Genomic DNA, 19604 nt, shown 5'->3' with positions numbered 1-19604 from the left:
CTCTTGCACTGAAAGTGCCTCACAGAATATCCAGTCATGTACTTGTGGCACCTTTAGAGACTAACAAGGACTCCTCGTTGTTTTTGCTGATACAGACTAACACAGCTACCACTCTGAAACCAGTCGTGCTGATGCTCATACTGCATAAGTTCCTGGGTATATTGTTATGATTGGACCTCTCATTACTTGTCCAAAGGAGGAGGATTCATATTCCTACCAGGAATATAAATAGAGGAGACAGGGCTCTTTTCTTCCAAGATTCCATCATTTGTAGGATTGAAGGTGATAAAGGAGAAGTACAGTATTGGCTCTGATGGGAGCTTACACTTTTCCTTTACAAAGTTCTCCTGCTGTTACAACATAGTTTTTTGGATGCTAAACTAGAATTTAACTCCAGCGTACATTAACGTTTGATGTCGACTAGTAAAATCAATGGGCCAAATCCTGAAGACTTTGCATAATTAAAACTGCTATCGACTTCAGCAAGAGTATAGCCTGTGTAAGGACTGAGTGAAGCCATCAGGACACAGCCCAATATACAGTGGAGATTAATAAATTGGGGCAAAGTGAACTCTTTACACAGATCTTTCTATGTATAATAGAAGAGGACTGTTCTGGCCACAGTACAATTCCCCCACCCTCCTCACCCTGCACAGATGACCTTCCAATGGAATTCTGTCAGGGGTAGAGTTCTACCAACTTTTGGTGGACAAGCCAAGAATTGCAGAAGGTGAGTCAGGGGAGATGCTGCTCTCCATGGCACCAGGAATAAGTGAAATTCAGGCCAGCAGTAATATAGCTCAGAGCTGAATTAGCACTCTCTAGGTCCCCACTTCCCAAGTCTGCTACTGCACAGCAGGAGGGTAATCTGGCCACAAGCTGTGCAACTCCTATTGCTGAATGGAAGAGGAGGGATTGCAGTCAAGCGGCATCTGTGCAGATTGTTCTTTTCCCTGCATATCTTGGTGGGCTGGGATGCACCACAGCCTCCAAAAATCTGGGTCCCCATCAGAGGGAATTATTTAAAGGAAACTCTTGTGAGAGGGAACCTGCCAGTGTTCCTCTCTCTCTCACTCTCTACCCCACCTCCCTGCCAAGCTCCCCTCCCAACTTTATGTGTTTTCTGTAGAAAGGGGTAATCTGGACCTTCATTACCAAATGGAGAGAGATAACAAAAATAGTATCTCCTGTATCCAAAGATTTCTTTGTGCTTAAAATTTTCCCAGCAATTAAACTAAACCCATTTACTCATTTCATATGAAAAAATGCATTGCTTCAGTTTAAACTAATGTTATAATTATAGGATGCATATTAGATCACCCTCCACTGAAACTCAGTCATCCAGCTTACATTTCAGGGGCTCTAACTTTGGAGAATCAACATTGTGAAGCTCCCCGACCCACACACCCTTTTAAAAACAGCTTCAGTCTAATATTTCTAGTTCTCCTATATAGAGCCTGAAATAATTTATTTTAAGAAGATTCTGTCCAGTCATGGACAACACACTTCTGCTTGAAACGTTAATGCTAATTTGAAACTCCTGTTTAAGCTTGCAACTGCAGAATCCATGTTTAAAGTTGTATACAAGTGGACTTCAATGGGACAATTTGTAGTTTAAAGTATTATTCAGCATGAGCAAAGGCACTGCAATCTGGCTTTATATTTCATTAAGTAAGTTGTATTGGACCTATATATTATAGATTAGACAAATATAAAATGATGTGCTGCATAAAGGTCTCATCAACATTAATTTGGAATACTGGGATTTAATTCTCTTTTTCTTCTAGCCCTCCACCTGTAAAATTAGGCATCTTCTTTACCACAAATCCCAACTGTCAAGGGCTTAAAGGGTGCAATACAAACCTCAAAAAATTAAAATAGGTTTACTGATTTGTTTTGTTTAAAAAAAGACAATGTTAAAGTCTGCTGTCTCAACAGCCTTTCCAGAGCTAGAAGTTTTTGGTTCCCCTCCCCTAAATTTAGAATGTCACACACCTCCACCCCCCAAAAATAAAATAAACTGGTTTGAGGCACACAGTTGGTCAGTAAGAGCTTTACATGATTTTGGGGAAAAAAGGATGGTCCAGTAGCTCCCGCTATTTAGGACATAGCTGAGGACTTGGGAAACCTAGGTTCAAGTCCCTGCTCTGCAACAGATGAGCTTGAAGCAAGTAATAAGAATGGATCAGACCAATGGTCCAAATAGCCCAGTATCCTTTCTTCCAGCAGTGGCCAATGCCACATGCTTCAGAGAGAATGAACAGGGCAATTATTGAGTGATCAATCCATACCCCGTCATCCAGTTCTAGCATCTGTCAGTCAGAGGTTTAGGGACACCAGAGAATGGACCATCTCATGTAATATCCATTGATGGACCGATCTAATTCTTTTTTTGAACTCAATAATACTTTTGACTTCACAATATCACCTGGCAATGAGTTCCACAGGTTGACTGTGTGTTGTGTGAAGAGGTACTTCCTTATATTTGTTTTAAACCTGCTGCCTATTAATTTCATTGGATGATCCCTGGTTTTTGTGTTACATGAAGGAGTAAATAATAACTCCTTATTCACTTTCTCCACATCGTTTATTATTTTATAGACTTATCATATCCCCTCCACTTAGTTCTCTTTTTCAAGCTGAAAAGTCCCAATCTTTTTCATCTCTCCTCACTTGGAAGCTGTTCCATACCCCCTAAGCATTTTTGTTGCCCTTCTCTGTACTTTTTCCAATTCTAATATAGCTTTTTTGAGATGGGGCAATGAGAACTGCACAAAATACTCGAGGTGTGGGTATATCATAGATTTATATAGTAGCATTATGATATTTTCTGTCTTACTATCTATCCCTTTCCTAATGGTTCCTAACGTCATTGTCGTTTTTGACTGCCACTGCACAGTGAGCGGATGTTTTCAGAGAACTCTCCACAATGACTCCAAGATCTTTCTTGAGTGGTAGCAACTAATTTAGACCTCATCATTGTGTATGTATAGTTGGGATTATATATTCCAATACACATTACTTTGCATTTATCAACAATTAAGTTAATCTGCCATGGTTCCCCAGTCATCCAATCTTCTGAAAACCCTTTGTAACTCTTCAGAGTGTGCTTTAGACTGAACTTTCTTGAGTAATTTTGGATCATCTACAAATGTTACCACCACCCCACTGTTTAGCCCTTTTTCCAGATCATTTATGTCACTTAGCCTACCAGTGATCTCAGCTGCTATTATCCTCAGTTCACGTGGAAATGAGGATAATAGCACTTCCCTAGTTCACAAGGGTGATGCGTTAAAAAGATTCCGAGGTGCTCAAACACTATAGGAGACAGAGAAACTCCTAAAAGTGTTTAATGTCAAGTCTGTGGCATAGTGTTTCATATAAGCATATAAACACCAGCAACCCATAACTCCAACAGCTGTGCTAGCTTCTGGAAGGTTCTGGCTGGAGTTCAAGGTTCTGATCTTAACCTATACAAGTCTAGATGGTTTGGGGTTCAATTACCAGAGGCAGTCTCTCCCTGCACCATGCTGACTGAATTGCAAAACAGCAAAAAATTTTCAGGTTGGCACTCTCAATATAAATGGAAGCAGAATTCCCTGACTGGAATTCATGTCCCTCCTTGCTCCACATAGCCAGACTCATTAACTTTTTTGGACACACTGCAAAATCCTTCTTTGCTTGCAGATGTCATTTGCACTACACCTAATACAATGGAGTCCTGATTCATGACAAGGGGTACTAGCTGCAACACAAATACATATTATAAATAATAATGATCAGGGTTTTTTTTTTACCCTTTTTCATTTTCTTTTAGGATGGATACAAGTTTTTCCTTTTTTTAATCTTGATAATACAAAATCCAAAAATTCTTACATTTTCATTGCAAAGCTTTCTTACAGCTCTAGTTGTTTTTAAGTTGTTGTTATACAGAATTGTTTTACGTTTTTAAATCACATGCAGATCACTGCAATGCACATTATTTGAAACTTCCACCTGTCTTTTCAGAATAAACTTTATTATGATTTTACATTTGAAGGTAATTAACATTGTAATTTCCTGGTTCCTGAGTGCTAAGAAAATTGTAATTCTGTCTAATAAAGTTGCAGTTCTGCATGTAAACTTACACAGGTAGCATCCGCATCTTTGTGTGTGTATTTATAGTGCATGATAATAATAAAAATGCCAATGAGTTACATATGTAAATCTCAACACTGGGATGGGAAAAGTGTATACTTAATGTGCATTCAACATATTCAAGGTCACTTTAGCACTTATAGGTCTATCACCTTGCACACTGGCATTCCATGAACTTTGTCCTCAAGGGACAGCCCAATCTTGCCCCCTTCTTGGAGAAGACAAAGACTAATAGTGCTACCCATGCAGTGTGTCCACTCAGACGTGCTCATGGGATCAGAAAGGGAAGAGGGAAAATGTTTTGAGTTCCTTTGATACCTTGGCATGAGTAGTGGGAGGGGAGGGGATATTCCCAGGCAGACTGTTAGTCCTCCACCACAGAAAAACACTGAAGGAGGCCAAGAAACATGCAGCTTTGTGCTGAGCTTAGACACAGCAAAGACAAGGGGGCCATTAGGCTGAAGAACCTCATCACAAGCACGGGACAAAGGGTGAGAATGAAGAGGGTGCAGGAGGAGCCATACCGCACCTTTTGTCAGCTAAAGGCAAAAGACCAAGCAGGGCTATTCTCCAGCATTCTGACACAAGTACATCCCCACCTTGGCCAATCCATTTTTATGTAGGTGTGTGTAGGAAGGAGGGTTAATTCCAAGAAACAGCTCTTTCCTGAGTTCCACATAGGACTTACTCCAGCCCCATCTACCATGAGCTGCAAGAATCCAGCATAGGGCAGAGTGTGTTGCAGATAGAGACATTATTTATAGAAGTTCCCTGCATCATGAGAAGTTGCACAATTGTATTGCATTTTAGAGCTATGGACTGGCATAGCCTGAAAATTTAGTCCAGGCACTGTTCACAGCATCTCAGTTAAGTTCAAATGCAGCAGTGGAGGACAGGGAGAGATTCATAGTGTGTGGGATATATAACAGATATACCTTGAATGATTAATAACCACTGACTCCTCCTCTGTTTATCCCAAAATAGGATCCACCTAGGAAGTAAAGACAATAATAAAATGGTTCACTTTGTCTAAAGACCCATAGATCAGGAGTTCCGCTCCTTGAGAGGAGAAACTAAAATAGCCAAATGAAAGTATTGTTAATCACCTCGGTGAAAATCTCTCAATGTGCCTATGGATGATGCATCTCTTTCTCCCTCACAACCCAGCTAAACAGAATGCCAAGCTACCAAGCAAAGGTGCCAGCCGGGGGGGATGGGTGGATTGATATAAGGCCACTGATGGTGAGTATGGCCAGCAATAAGGGTCCCACGTGGGCCCTGCTGCCCTGGGTCCTGTACTATGAGCCCCAAAGATAGGGGTACTACCCAAGCGGGCCCGGCGTGTAGTGCATCAGAAAAGGTGAGTGCACCCGGAAGTCACAATACGCTGGGAGAATGGGGAAAAGGGTGGCTCTTCTGCTAAGAAGCCCTCTGAGTCTGAATAAGCTTCTGGAAATGGCAGAGCTGTCAGTGTGGGCAGTACCACAACCAGTGGAGACAGGTCACAGCTCAGAAGGAGCGACTCTTCCACCGATCTGGGCGTCCGCAGGGGTAAGTACAGCAGTTTGAGGTGGGATCAGTGGATCCATCGGCCTGCTGTCCAGGGCAGATTCCATTGTCCACTGAACTGAGGAGGAGTATGTGGAGCAGAGCCTGGAGAATCCTGCCATGGATGAGGATCGTGCACTGGCAGGCTATCGTAACCCTCAGTCATCGCGGGAGCTGGCAGTGCCGGCAAGTCTTGCTTCCACTTCACCTTGCCCCTGTCTATGTGGGTGGCCCTGTGGGGTCATCACACAACATCTCACCTGACTGAACCTGTCTATAACTGTCTTTCTCATAGCAGTTATGAGCACCAAGAGAGGATTCTGATGCCGAACATGTGGTAAGAGGGAACTGAGGGTGCGTTGCCCCACACTGTCGCCACATGCTCCATGTGAGGCTATAGGAAATGTAAGATGACCGCATGAGTCAATGGACTCTGCAGCTGAAAAACTTCTGGCTCTGGCGCATGTGCACCCACATTTGGAATACATATAAGGATCATCACTTGAAGAACGCCTCCTCCTCCCCATCCCAGAGTTAAGAGGATAAGAAGTGAGATTTCATTTCAAAGATTGTATTTCCCCTTTTGTTTCTTTTGTACAAACAATTGTAGGTTATCTTGCTTAAGTCTACGCTCTCTAGTGAGACCTCAACCATCATATTTTAGATGTTTAACTCCTTTCTAAGTCCAAGCAAATTGGCCTAAGAAAGTGGTTTTCAACCTGTGGGTGACAGCCTGTCTCTAAGATTTCCAAAGGGGTCTGGACTCCATTCAAAAATTTTTAGGGCTCCGCAAATGAAAAAAGGCTGTTCTTCCCTCTCTCCCCTTTCCATTGCCTTCCTGTACCTCTTCTTATCAGTCCCCTGTTGATGGGGTAATTGGCTCAGCCGGCCAGGCTGACTGACTACCCCTATCAGTTTTCTCCAGGAGAACTAATTAATATTTGAGTGATCAGAGTACAGGCTCACCTGTTTGCACCCTGCACTCTGTCACAGGTGTATTTACAGGAGTGTCAGATGTAGGAGACGGGACATAACTGTCCCACCCTGGTTGGCACTGGTGAGGCCTCAGCTGGAGTATTGTCTCTAGTTCTGGGTGCCACACTTAAGGAAAGATGTGGACCAGTTGGAGATAGTCCAGCGGAAAGCAACAAAAATTATGAAAGTTTTAGGAAACCTTACCTACGAGGAAAGGTTAAAAAAAATCTAGATATGATTAGCCTTAAGAAAAGAAGTTTGGGACGAGGGTGAACCTAATAACAGTCTTCAGATATGTTAAGGGCTGTTAGAGGATGGTGATCAATTGTTCTCCCTGTCTGTAAGGCTAGTTAAGCACTGGAATAGGCTTCCGACACAAGTTGTGGCATCCCTGTCATTGGAGGTTGTTAAGAACAGGTTGGACAAACACCTGTCAGTGATAGTCTAGGTTTACTTGATCCTGGCTCAGCACAGGGGATTGGGCTAGATGACTTTTCAAGTACTCTTTAAGCCCTATGTTTCTATGCTGCTGCTTCTGGCAGTGTCCAGTAGTTAATGCTTTAGTGAAAGAAGTAACCTCCACCAACTTCTCACCTGGCCAGGTATGCAATGCCACACATGGAAGGATAATTCCTTCTGATTTCTAATATCTGTTCATAATTAAATGAATATTTATATTACTTAAGAATGTACTACTAAAAATAATTTACAAGTAATAGTATGAAATGACATTTTATTTAATTACATTCAGTGTTATGTATTGTAATGCATTACTAAAAAAAATACCAACAAATGACAAAAATCCACTCAATTTACATAATCCAGTTACATTAAGTGCTGTTACAATCAGAAAAGTGATTTAGAGAATAAATGTGGGAACACAAAATACCATTTCTTCAATGGCTTCCATATCAAATTTGCTCAATTTAGAAGAAGTCAAAAGGTTAATTTTTTTCTCTGTCAGTATTACAAACTCAGCATGGGATCTGAAGGGGAGAAAAAAACAAGTTCTGTTCTATCTGCTCCTGACATCTTCAGCAGTAATAACAGGGATTTGTAGACACAACTGGCTAACAACTTAATTGATAATTAGAGCTGTGTGGTATTTTTTGGCCTTTTTGAGGGGCAGGGGATAAAAATACTGATTTGTTTTGACAAGCATTTTGCTGGATTGTTTCAGTCAAAAAAAGGTAAATTCAAAAAATAAATGGAAAAGTTGATTTTTCAGTGCAAAATGACTCATGAAATTCCCTTCAATTCCATTTTAGAAATATTAAAAATGCTGGAAAATCGAACTGAAATATTTAGTTTTGAGACAAAATGTTTATTTTCACTCATATAATGATTTTCCCCACCTTTTCAGTTCAAAGATTTCACAAATTTTGTTTTGGGTTGACATGAAAGGATTTTCCCTCCATATTTTTCAGAACTGCCAGCAAACCAAATAAAAGGCATTTATTCACACAGTTCTGCTAACGATGGAGGAAGCAGAATAAAAACCAGCTCATTCTTAACTCTGATCGGTATATATATCAGCCAGGAGTCGAAGACACAAAGTGGAACAGGTATGTTTAAGGTGCCATTTTTTATCTGTAACTAAATGTTCCTCCCCTACACGCCCTGGAACAGATAAGCAAATTTCTGCATATCTCAGCTAGGGAGGCGTGAAAGGCAGAGCAGCACTTACACGGAGTTTCCATGGGATTCTGGCTCCACAGCTACGGAATAAGGCTGGGTTCTGCTAAATTTTCATTTCCCTGCACCTGGGGGGGGGAAACTAACACAACTGTAAGATTCAGAGTCTGCAATGGTTTCTTCTAACTCTACTTACATAGTGGGACAGCGGCAGTCCTTAAAGCCAATGGCAGCAGGCTCTGACCTACAATGGATCCCCTAGAGCTGGAACTAAGGGTTGAAAATTACATTCCTCTTTCATGGGGGATGTAAATCTGACCCACCCCAAAAGAATCCCAAAGGCACTTAGTAAATGGAAAGTCAATTCGTTTCCAATCCCTTATGGAGGAATAATTTTCATAGCAGGAAGCTGGCACATAGTTGCTAGGGTTGGCTGAATTTTTCTTATGAAAAAAAGTTAATATTTGTCCAATTTTTTTTCGAAAACAAAAAAGGGGTTTTTTTTTATTTTCCAAAAATTTCTCCCATTTTTTCAGAAAACTCCCTCTGCCTCCTTCCAAAACATACCCACACACACAATTTTTGGTTCATGAAAGTTTTAGAAAAATGTATGTGTGCACATACACATTTCTTTTGAAAATGTTCGTAGAAAATAATTGCCATTTTCCAGTCTGCTGTATTAGTCACTTTTTTGGCACACAGAATTAAGAGCCAAGTACTGCAGCACCCTTTTGCATGAGTAGTGCCGGCACAGTGGCAATTTCGGGCCCTAAATGAGTAATTGTTTTGCTTGAATGTGTTTGTGTATGGAAATGTAGAGATCTTAAGATGAAACCACAGCACAAGAGAGAAATGTTTTCCAATTATAAGACTAACCTAAAAACACAACTGTTACTCATCATCTCTTGGGAAACAGAATGACTTTGTATTCCTCACAGCCAAGCAGATTCTTATCAGTTATATTTAGTATATATTAAAGGTGCTGTTTGGTCAATCAGTGGTGTACTGGCAGTGCAGCATGTAGACCCAATCCTGCACTCTATATTTAGGAAAACACTCCACTGGCTGCCACTTTCCCACCCAGTGACAATACTTTTCTATGGCAGTTATAGCACTGTTTATCTGCTCTTGCTAACAGCAGCACTTCACATTGATTAGTGCCAAATCTCCCCTTATTGCATGCATCCCCACACAGCTCGAACCCCTTGAGGTCATCTCACAGTTTGGTTAGGTTCTCCTCTGTTCTCGCTACCCCACCAACTTTGGTATCAGCCAATTTGATCATTGATGAATCTACACCAGTAAAACCCAAGAAACAAAAAGCAAACAAAATACACTTGCTAGAAAATTTCTTGCTGGCATACAACGCAGCCCAGAATACAATCCGAACACACTGACCTATGAAACTGGAGCGTTCCAACATGCCACAATTGCCTTTTATTCCTACTGCAAATTTTTCCATTAAGATGGCAACAACTCCACAGACCACAGTAGTAGAACCACTAACATGCTTAATGCAGACACCATTTTTTCATAAATTAAAGCCAATTATGGTCATTAATCTTGGTCTTCTAAAAATCATCCTAAAAATGTGTCCGCTTAATATGACCATGGTTCCTTGGGTAAATGCATCTGGTTATAATTACATTATTGCCAATTAATACTTTATAATTCTACAGCGCCTTTCCCCTGAGGGCATCAAAGTGAATTTCAAATACTAGTTAAGTCTCAACCTCCCGGTGAGGAAGAATTTTGTTTTTTTTTTAAACCCATTTTACAGACAGGTAAACTAAAGCATACAGAGATTGAATGGCCTTCCTGAGAGAACTGAGCAAGAATTTACACTGTCTCACTTCCATGCCTATGCTCAGACTGCTCAGCCACACTCAGGGCCAGCTTCAGGCACCAGCCGACCAAGCACGTGCTTGGGGCGGCACCTTATAAGGGGCGGCCAATCTTGGGGTGGCGCTCAGGTTTTTGGTTTTTTTTTTGCTTGTTTGTTTCGTTTCGACAGGGCGGCGCTCGGGGGTATTTTTTGTTTGTTTTGTTTCGGCAGGGCGGTGCTCAGAGGTTTTTTTGGTTGTTTTTGGTTCGGCGTCGCAGTGCTCAGGGGGTTGTTTTTGGTTTGGCGGGGCGGCGCTGGGTTTTTTTTTTGTTTCTTTGTTTTTGGTTCGGCGGGGCGGCGCTCGGGGGGTTGTTTTTGGTTTGGCGGGGTGGCGCTGGTTTTTTTTTGTTTCTTTGTTTTTGGTTCAGCGGGGCGGCGCTCGAGGGGGTTGTTTTTGGTTTGGCGGGGTGGCGCTGGGTTTTGTTTATTTGTTTTTGGTTCGGCGGGGCGGCGCTCGGGGGGGTTGTTTTTGGTTCGTCAGGGCAGCACCGGGGGAGGGTTGTTACGGCGGGGCAGGTTTTTGGGGGCTTTTTTTGCTTGGGGCGGCAAAAAAGTTAGAGCCGGCCCTGGCCACACTCCAGAAGTGAAGAGACTTAGTTTAGTTTTCTTATTAAGCTATCGTAAACACAGTGCACCAATTTCCATACCTAGCTCTGCAGGCACAACTCCCACTGGTATCAATGAGGAGTAGCATGTGCACATTCAAGAGTACATTCTACTGTGTTTGCTCCTCTTTTCTTCTTTTATGCACACGTGGCTGCAGGAAATGCAGCTTTCTAGTTCTCAGTGCCTCTCCTAAAATGACACTTCTTATGCATGAGAAAAGTACTGTTAAAAGTGAGGGTTAGCAGAGTGATAAAATACATTATCTATGGAGAAAACATAAATCCCCCATGTTCCTTCCACAAATGTACAAACGCTATATGGAGACATGCCAATTGATCTTTCCTTCATCAGTATGACCCAGTAGGAGAATATTGTATCATTGAGAAAAGGTTTTATGTCTCAACCTTCAAGATGGAGGTCTTTGAAAGGTCCCTTCACTACATTAAAAAAGGCTATTACTCATTTCTTCCCCACAAAAATGGCAAAATTTAAAAGTTCCAGTTTCAACACAGCCTGAATATCACAGATAGAACCAGGCTTTTGCCTTTTCTATTTAGCAATTTTTCTCTCTAGTTGCTAGGTTCACTCCTATCTTTCCATTTCATGTCAAGTTTAAAAATATGATTTTGGGGCATTCTACCAGAAAGGAACATCTTGCACTCTGCAAAGTTTGTGCATAGAAGTTTCTCTCTCTAAAGTTTGTGCCAAAAATGTAAAACAAGCCATGTTTCATCCTAGCCACAGCTCTGTAAGAGAGTCCTGTTGAGGTAAGGGCAAACATTTGACTTCCCTGGTGTACATATTTGCCATGTCAATTTTACATTAGATTATTTTTGTTTAAGATCAATGCAAAGAGTGTGTGATGGGGAAGACAATCAATATGTAAACAGACTTCAGCTTTAAGTTCTCCATGAGGTTATAAACACAGGTTTTGTTTTCTTAATTATGCAGATTCCTTGACAACATTATTTTGTCTTTAGAAAATCTGACTGTTTCTAGAAGGATGACATGCAGAGTCTAGTTGGTTTTACAGATGGATAAGTGAAAATGTTAATTCAGGGAAAAGTTATGATTTCCAAAAGCTGCATAGATGAGGACTGTTTACTGGAATCAATCACAAATGCCTAGTGCTTGTAAACCCTCCTTGATCATAAGGACATGTTCTCCAAGTGACCTGCATCCTCACAGTCAGTCCCTGACTCAGAAGTCAAATTAGGAATGCTGAGCTGGGAAGTCAGTCAGCTGGAAGTGCAAAAGCACAGGTCTGGTGAGAAACTAAGCAGATAGCAGAGGAGCCAATATTAGGTGTGTGGTAGTCAGTCTTTAGTTTCTTCATGTAATTTCCTGCCAACTAAGTTAGCAACTACATGTCCACAGACTCTCTCCCACCTCCCTTTCCCAGAAAATACCTACTGGTATCTTAAAAAAAAAAAAAAAAAAAAAAAAAACTCCTGTACCAGATTTTCTGGTGTGCTCGGTTTCATTTTTTTCTGCAGAGAGAAGGCAGTGGAAACCTGTCATAACTCCCCAGCTGAGTATGCCTCCAGCATAAAGGAGTGTCAAGCAGGCCTGGAACTGGCTCTTCCTTTCCCTCCACCCCCTGTGCAGGGAGCATGACAGGGCCAACCAGGAGTGTACAGGAGAAGAGATAGAAAGCAAAGCCCAATGCTCAGCTAACATATGGGAACCAAAGCCAGCTGGTGCAGTTTATAGCAGCTCATGGGATGCCGTTCACTGCACTGAAGATGCCGCAGAGATGTGGCTCCCTATACTTGTGGAGGTCAGGGCCGGTGCAACCTATTAGGCGACCTAGGTGGTCACCTAGGGCACTAGCATTTGGGGGACGGCATTTTCTTCGGCAGCGACCACATCAGCCGGATCTTCGGCCGCCCTGGTCATCGTCAGCATTTAGGCGGAGGGAGCTGGAGCTGGGGTAGGGGGGCGTGGGGAGGGCCACCTGCAGCAAGTAAGGGGGGGCGGCACGCGGGGGAACTCCCCGCCCCAGCTCACCTCTGCTCTGCCTCCTCCCCTGAGCACGCCGCCCCACTCTGCTGCTCTCCCTCCCAGGTTTGTGGCGCCAAACAGCTGATTGGCGCCGCAAGCCTGGGAGGCAGGAGAAGTGGAGCAGCGACGGCGTGCTCGGGGAGGAGTCAGAGCAGAGGTGAATTGGGATAGGGAGCTACCGCACAGCTCCCCGGGCGGGGAGTGGGAGCTGCCACGGGGGAGGCGCCTCAGGGTGGGGGGGTCGGGAGCTGCCACTGGGGAAGTGCTTCAGGGCGGAGAGGGGGTGGGGAGCTGCCGCAGGGCTCAGGGAGGGGGCGGAACAGAGGTGAGCTGAGGTGGGGAGCTGCCACACGGCTCCCTGGGCCAAGGTGGGGGGGAAGCTGCTGCGGGGGAAGGGGGCGCGTCAGGGCGGGGGGGGGGAGCTGCCACAGGGCTTGAAGAGGGGGAATGGCACAAGGTGGAAGTTTCCCCTAGGGCGCGAAACATCCTTGCACCGGCCCTGGTGGAGGTGGTTCACTGAGATACATTGCAGTGAATCATAGTAACACAAAACTGTTTCCGCTGAACATAGAGATGGCGAAAATGGAATTATCGAGTGCAGAGAAACCTATTCCCCAAGAAGGTTTACCACTACAACTAGTATCTAGTTGATGCATTATAAGGAGAAACACAAAAATCCAAATTAAATGATGACCCTCTTTCCTGTAAAAAGCAACAGAGGGTCCTGTGGCACCTTTAAGACTAACAGAAGTATTGGGAGCATAAGCTTTCATAGGTAAGAACCTCACTTCTTCAGATGACCCTCTTTCCTGATTTCACACTGGTGGGGAGGAATAAAGCAAAACAAGATAGGAAAGGTGAATGGATTTACTCTCAACTATTACCGTATATACTCGATCATAAGCCGGTTCGTTTATAAGCCGCCCCTCCCGCCCCCAAAATGGATAAGTAAAAATGGAAAATTTTAATGACCTGTTCATAAACCGACCCTATAATTCAGGGGTCAGCAAACTTGGGCCATGAGGATAAGCCGCTGGTGGGCCGAGATGGTTTGTTTACCTCAAGTGTCTGCAGGCATGGAGGTAAACCCAAGTAAACAAAGTGTCCCGGCGTGCCAGCTGCTTACCCTGATGGGCCGGGATAGCAACTGGTGAGGAAATTTTTTGGGGGGAAGAAGCTGGGGGTCAGGGAAGTAATCCCTGTGACCACCCCCCACATAACCCCACCCCTAGCCTGGGACCCCCACACTCTCCCCATTCCATCCCTTCCCACCTTATCTGGGGAGGATGTCTCTGGCCTGGCTGGAGCTGCTCCGGCCGACTGGGCAGCGCGGCCATGGCCGACTGGGCAGCGCGGCCACGGCCTGCTCTGGCGGGCCAGACCGGGCAGCGTGGCCGCAGCATGTTCCAGCAGGCTGGGCAGGCGGCATGGCCGCAGTGTGCTACAGCACCCAGGCAGCACGGGCACAGCTGCTTCGGAGGCTGGGGAGAGAGCAGCGTGGCCAGAAGTGGAGAGACTCTGGCCCTGCCTCTTCCCTTCTGGCTGTGCTGCCTCTCCTTGCTCCCTCTGTTGGGGGGAGGGGTTGTGTCCCACCTCTCCCTCTCTATACCCATTCATAAGCCGACCCACTTCTCTGGTGCTTCCCTTTTTTACTAAAAAAAATTCGGCTTATGAACTTCCAATTTCTTCACATTGGCTTACAGAATCATCATGGAAGTCTCTAAAAGTATATGTTATTTACTCCAGAATCATATGAATATTAGTCTCAAGAAAGCACAGTATTGAGTTTGGGAAAAAACAACTCCACACATTTGCTCATTTCTCTCAAGTCATGCAGTCATGCCTAGAATATTCCCCCCCCCCCCGAAGATGGCAATGACTGACCCAGATGCTCCCGTCTCTCTGCATGTTTGGAAGCGAACAAACACCTGTGCAAATGGACAATGAGGACAAAGTGGAGGGGAGAAGCAGGGTTCCCCTGAACCCACATTAGTCCTTCTGCATGGAGTACTGGGTATCAGAGATTCCAGGCATAAAGGAGTAATGAGCACCCATAGGAAGGGACAGAGGGGAATTATTTATTATGAAACATGCTCCCCTTGGAAAGAGGCTTGAACTTTGTGGCAATTGTTATCCAACAGCAGTGCTTCTCCAACGAATACTACCTCCCCAACTGAGCGCCAGATAATAATCTTAATCATATCGAATAGTATCTTACACCATGTACCTTACTTCTAGAACAAGGTACTATTCAATGTCAGTAAGGGTACCACAGTTAGGCACTGAGATATTAATTCCTTACAGAGAGAGCCAATGGAACATAACCATAGTACTGAAATCAGTGGTAGCATAGCTCAATAACCAGTCTTGCTACCAGGAGAAGGGGTTGCTGGTGCAATGTGTGCAGGATTAGCTGTGGTGTGGTTGGGGCCAGGGATCCTGAAGATTTTGGACTGTCATCCCTGCAGATTCCTGACCTGAGCAGCCCTATCCCTTGCAAATTTGCTGGGTTACAAATTGTGCCTTAAAATTAGGGCAACAAGGGAGATTAACCATAAAGTGATATTTGCAAGATATTTTGAGGGTATGGAAATAAACACTAAAGTAATCATACCTCTGCAAGCCAAATATTTTGCTGCATAGTAATTCTGAGAACAGAAACCATTCACTTAGTACACTGTATTTCAGCCCTTTCAAGAGAGATATAGCCAAATATGACCAAGGAATCAAAGGCAGTTTTGTCAAGTAAGGCCTGCAGGATTGGGCCTTTGATCTGTAGGGTAAAAAACCATCTAAATTCAGAAGTACAACGTAAATCTGTATATTGAATCCACCCCTAAGACATTTCCACAGAACTGATATTGCTTTGGAGCGCTAGATTGAATTTCTGAACAAAATCAGCAGCAACGGCCACATTCTGTTCCTTTAGAAATGGGTGAACCTTCCTCACAAATGGTTTCTGGGGGCAGTTCCCCGGATTTGCAAAACTAGCCTGAGCTCAGAAACCCTTTTAAAACAAATCTAAATTTAAAACCATTTTTATTTTTTACCAAGAGTGATTCCTTTTAAATTAAATAAAAAGCTGTGTTTTCCCCAGCTAGCTAAAAAGAAGCTTGTGCTGTGTAGTGGGACTAGAACAAGAAAGCTCTGCTGGTGTAAGTGGACACACTATACAGTCTATACCATATACTTCTAATACAGTTTACCACTACAAAATTTCTCTTCCCCGCTCATTATTTCCCATCCCTCCTCCCCACTCCCGCCACCCTCTCTCTATATTAAGGCACAAAACCAAAAACGTGCAAGTCAAACTTCAAACAAAAATGCTTGCAGGGGGTTGAAATAAATCAGGCAGAACAAGTCTGCTGTTCTCTATTCAAGAGACCAGATTCCAAGCTGATGGCAGTGAATACAGTATCAGTTTAAAAAAATGGAGCCATAGTTTCATCACTGGAATGCAAAAATAATAAACTTAGATTTTTATCTTTGCAATGTGAGAGTTCAGCAACACGTAGATTAATTTATTTTGACTTTGGAATACCTAATTCACTCAAGCTAAGATTTCTGTTTCCCAAGTTTCAGCCCAGAGTAAAATTTTGCTGACAGATATATAACTCATATCAGACACAGGGGAAATGCTAACTCTAACCTTTACTATAAATGTCATGAAATGTACCACTGTGATACATGCTCCAAACAGAATTGTGGGGGGAACCATATAGAGAAGTTAGTAATAGAAATTTTGAAAATTAATTTTTAAAGAGAACTGTGCTCAGCTTTGACAGGAAGCGTATTACAAAGGATTGATGTAGAGTTCTTCTTGTACTCCATTGTATACCCATATGAACACTGCCAATCAATGTCAACAGCTTATTAATATTTTACTGAAAACCTGTAAGATGATTCAAACTTCAGCTGTCTTGATAGGGTGTTACTAAGCGACTTTGCTGCCTGTCTGAGAATTAGTTTTCACAGCATTCTTTCACTCAAAACTACAGATCTATGTCCATTCAAAACATTTTCCTCATAACCTGCAACAAGCCCAAACAACTGTTTCCCAAAACTGTATGTCTGCACCGCCTTTTCTAGCTAAACACAAGAGAGATGCCGTGGTGTGTCTGAAATGATGCATTGCACTCACCATAATCACTGTCATAAAATACTATGAATTTTTGCCATCGAAGTTCGGTGACGAGTTTCAGCATAACGTCATTGAGGCGGACAGGCGGTCTGGCTGCTAATGTGTATTCTTCCTCCTCAAGACTAGGATTTAGGTGGCAAGCAGTGCGCGGGGAGCCTCCTGAGTTGCGCTGTACAAAGAGATGTGGGATGTGCATGGCATCTGTCAGGGACTGCAGGGCATTGGCTGAGGCACAACCAGTGGATGTCACTAAGGCTAAGATTCCCAGGGTCATCAGGTCACAGGCTGAGGAAAACAAAGGAGAAAACAGGTTTAGAGCAAGTTCAAAATTTCTTTGGTCTAGCTAGGCACTACAGACAATGAGGTAGATACAATTTCTGCCCTGAAGAGCTGGACATGCTGTGGTTAGTTATACTACAGTTATGCCACATTGCTCCAACTGAGAGCAAGACCCCATTGAGCTAGGCACTGTACATACACAGTCAGAGGCAGTTCCTGCACCAAAGAGCTTACAATCTAGGGTGACCAGACATCCGGATATTACCAGGACAGTCCAGATATTAGGGGTTTTGTCTTATATACGCAACTATACCACCACCCCGATGGTATAAAAGTGTCCCGATTTTTCATACTTGCTATCTGGTCACCCTCTTACAATCTAAGTTGGGAAAACAGAACACGGGGAAGTGGGGGGAGACAATGTCTCCATTTTTCAGATGGGAAATGGAGGCAAAGATTAAACAACTTGCCTCAGGTCATACAGGAAGTCTGTGACTGAGACAGGAAGTGAACTCAGATCTGCTGAGTCCCAATCTAGTGTCTTAGCCACAAAACCATCCTTCATCTGATGTGTATTGCAGAGATCAAAATGTTGGGGCCCTAAAGAGAGATTTCAGTCTCAAGCATTTGGTTTATACAAAGTTCTGAAGGATTTTTAAACTTACACAAAAAAGTGCATCTTTTTAACCAAGAAGACTCTCAAAGTATGTTTTAGAATGAAGGGAAAAGCATGAATGACTAAGCATTTATTAACACTGTAAAGTTGTCTTTAAAAAATCTGGAAGAGTAGCTGCAATTTAAAAGCAAATTTGAAACCATCTGCTACTGAAAACAGAGTGTCACACAAATTCTAACTACATACGGTGTTAGCTGTAAAACCTAGCCCTTGGATCTCCAATTTAGCAAACTATTATTTTGTTTAAAAGTGCAACTAACACATCTGTTATATTTTTCCATACACAAAGAACAACCATGTACTTTCAGTCTAAGTTACTTTTATTTTAGATTATGGGAAAGTACAAGAAAGGATCACAGTAAAGTTTCCATGACAGAGCAGTGTCGCTGTAACCTACCAGTCTGTGTGTTATGCAATCCCACCCCCACCCCCACCCCATGCCCAGTTTACAGAAGAATCTGTTATACCTCCCACCTATCCCCCAGGCTAAAGCACATAAAGAGCCATGCTTTCAGCTCTAAAGGTCCCTAGTACAATCCGCAGCACCAGTCCCAGGTAATTATATAGCCCCCATTACTGTAGCATCTGAGCATCACACACTCTTTAATGCATTTATCCTCACAACAGTCCTTTGAGGTAAGGAAGTACCATTCTTTCCATTTGACAGCTGGGGAACTGAGGCATGGAGTAAGTATTTGTCCCACAAGAAGCCTGTGGCAGAGCAAGGAACTGAGCCATATCTCATGTCCTCGGTTAGTGCCCTAATCATTGCACCATCACCTTCCTCTATAAGATAGTACCTGTCACGTAAATGGGGAGTCATCCAGGATCTAAAGTACTGATGAGCTTCCTTTGTCCACAGGAAATATTCAACCTATTGGTCAATTCATGGCGTGTCCACACTGAACCTGATCCACATAAGAAGTGTGGTAATTACAGCTATCAGCTCTTGAGTCCGAGTGTAGACTCGTGCTTTTAGCTCTGGAGGCCCTCATTCAATCCCCATTCTGCAGAAAGGAGGCCCCTAGGAATGGAGAGGTGCAGTACAAATACACCTGTACCCCGATATAACACGAATTCGGATATAACGTAGTAAAGCAGTGCTCCGGGGGGGCGGGGCTGCGCACTCTGGCAGATCAAAGCAAGTTCAATATAACGCAGTTTCACCTATAACATGGTAAGATTTTTTGGCTCCCGAGGACAGCGTTATATCGGGGTAGAGGTGTAGTACAACACTCAAACAACTGCATACACTACAACTTCTAATCTGTAATATTCATTATTCAAGCAGGAGGAAAGTAGCCACAAAAATCAGATCTGGATTTTGAACAAGAAGTTCCAGAGTTTAAATCTAGAACAGAGTCCATTATAAAGACACTCTCCTCCTCTCCTTCATATCCTCCTATGCCCGTCCCTCTCCCAAAAAAGTTCTGTATTTTGAAGCCCACACATACTCAGTATGTTTCCAAAATTTTCTGCTCTGATCATACAACAAAAACAGGACTCTTGTGCTAGTTCTGTGTGACCACTTTGGTCTTGTATGGAATCAAAGTCCGAAGAGATGGAAAAAGCGAAGGAAAAGAAATTAGGGATCCATTGAAAACACTCCAATATGCCAGATCCAGCCATTTGGCCTCCCTCAATTCTCAGAAGCAGAGGACCTGTACAGGTCACTGGTAATTACATACCATACATATTTTTGACACAACCAGTTAACT

The 19604-nt window shown here is 43.2% G+C and overlaps 1 protein-coding gene across 8 annotated transcripts in view; it reads right to left on the bottom strand.

The window, feature by feature from the left end:
* The window catches only part of GRID1 (glutamate ionotropic receptor delta type subunit 1), an 890310-nt gene that overhangs the window by 480271 nt on the left and 390435 nt on the right, over positions 1-19604 (bottom strand). For all 8 annotated transcript variants that reach the window (XM_065551838.1, XM_065551837.1, XM_065551839.1 and 5 more), the window contains one exon: positions 16932-17216. In XM_065551838.1, coding sequence (XP_065407910.1) covers positions 16932-17216 — 285 coding nt within the window. The remainder of the gene's footprint in view (positions 1-16931; positions 17217-19604) is intronic.

Source organism: Chrysemys picta, chromosome 7, assembly GCF_011386835.1.
Source record: "Chrysemys picta bellii isolate R12L10 chromosome 7, ASM1138683v2, whole genome shotgun sequence".
NCBI classification, from domain to species: domain Eukaryota; kingdom Metazoa; phylum Chordata; order Testudines; family Emydidae; genus Chrysemys; species Chrysemys picta.
The sequence above is the reverse complement of the archived record's forward strand: the minus strand, read 5'-3'. Positions and strand labels throughout refer to the sequence as shown.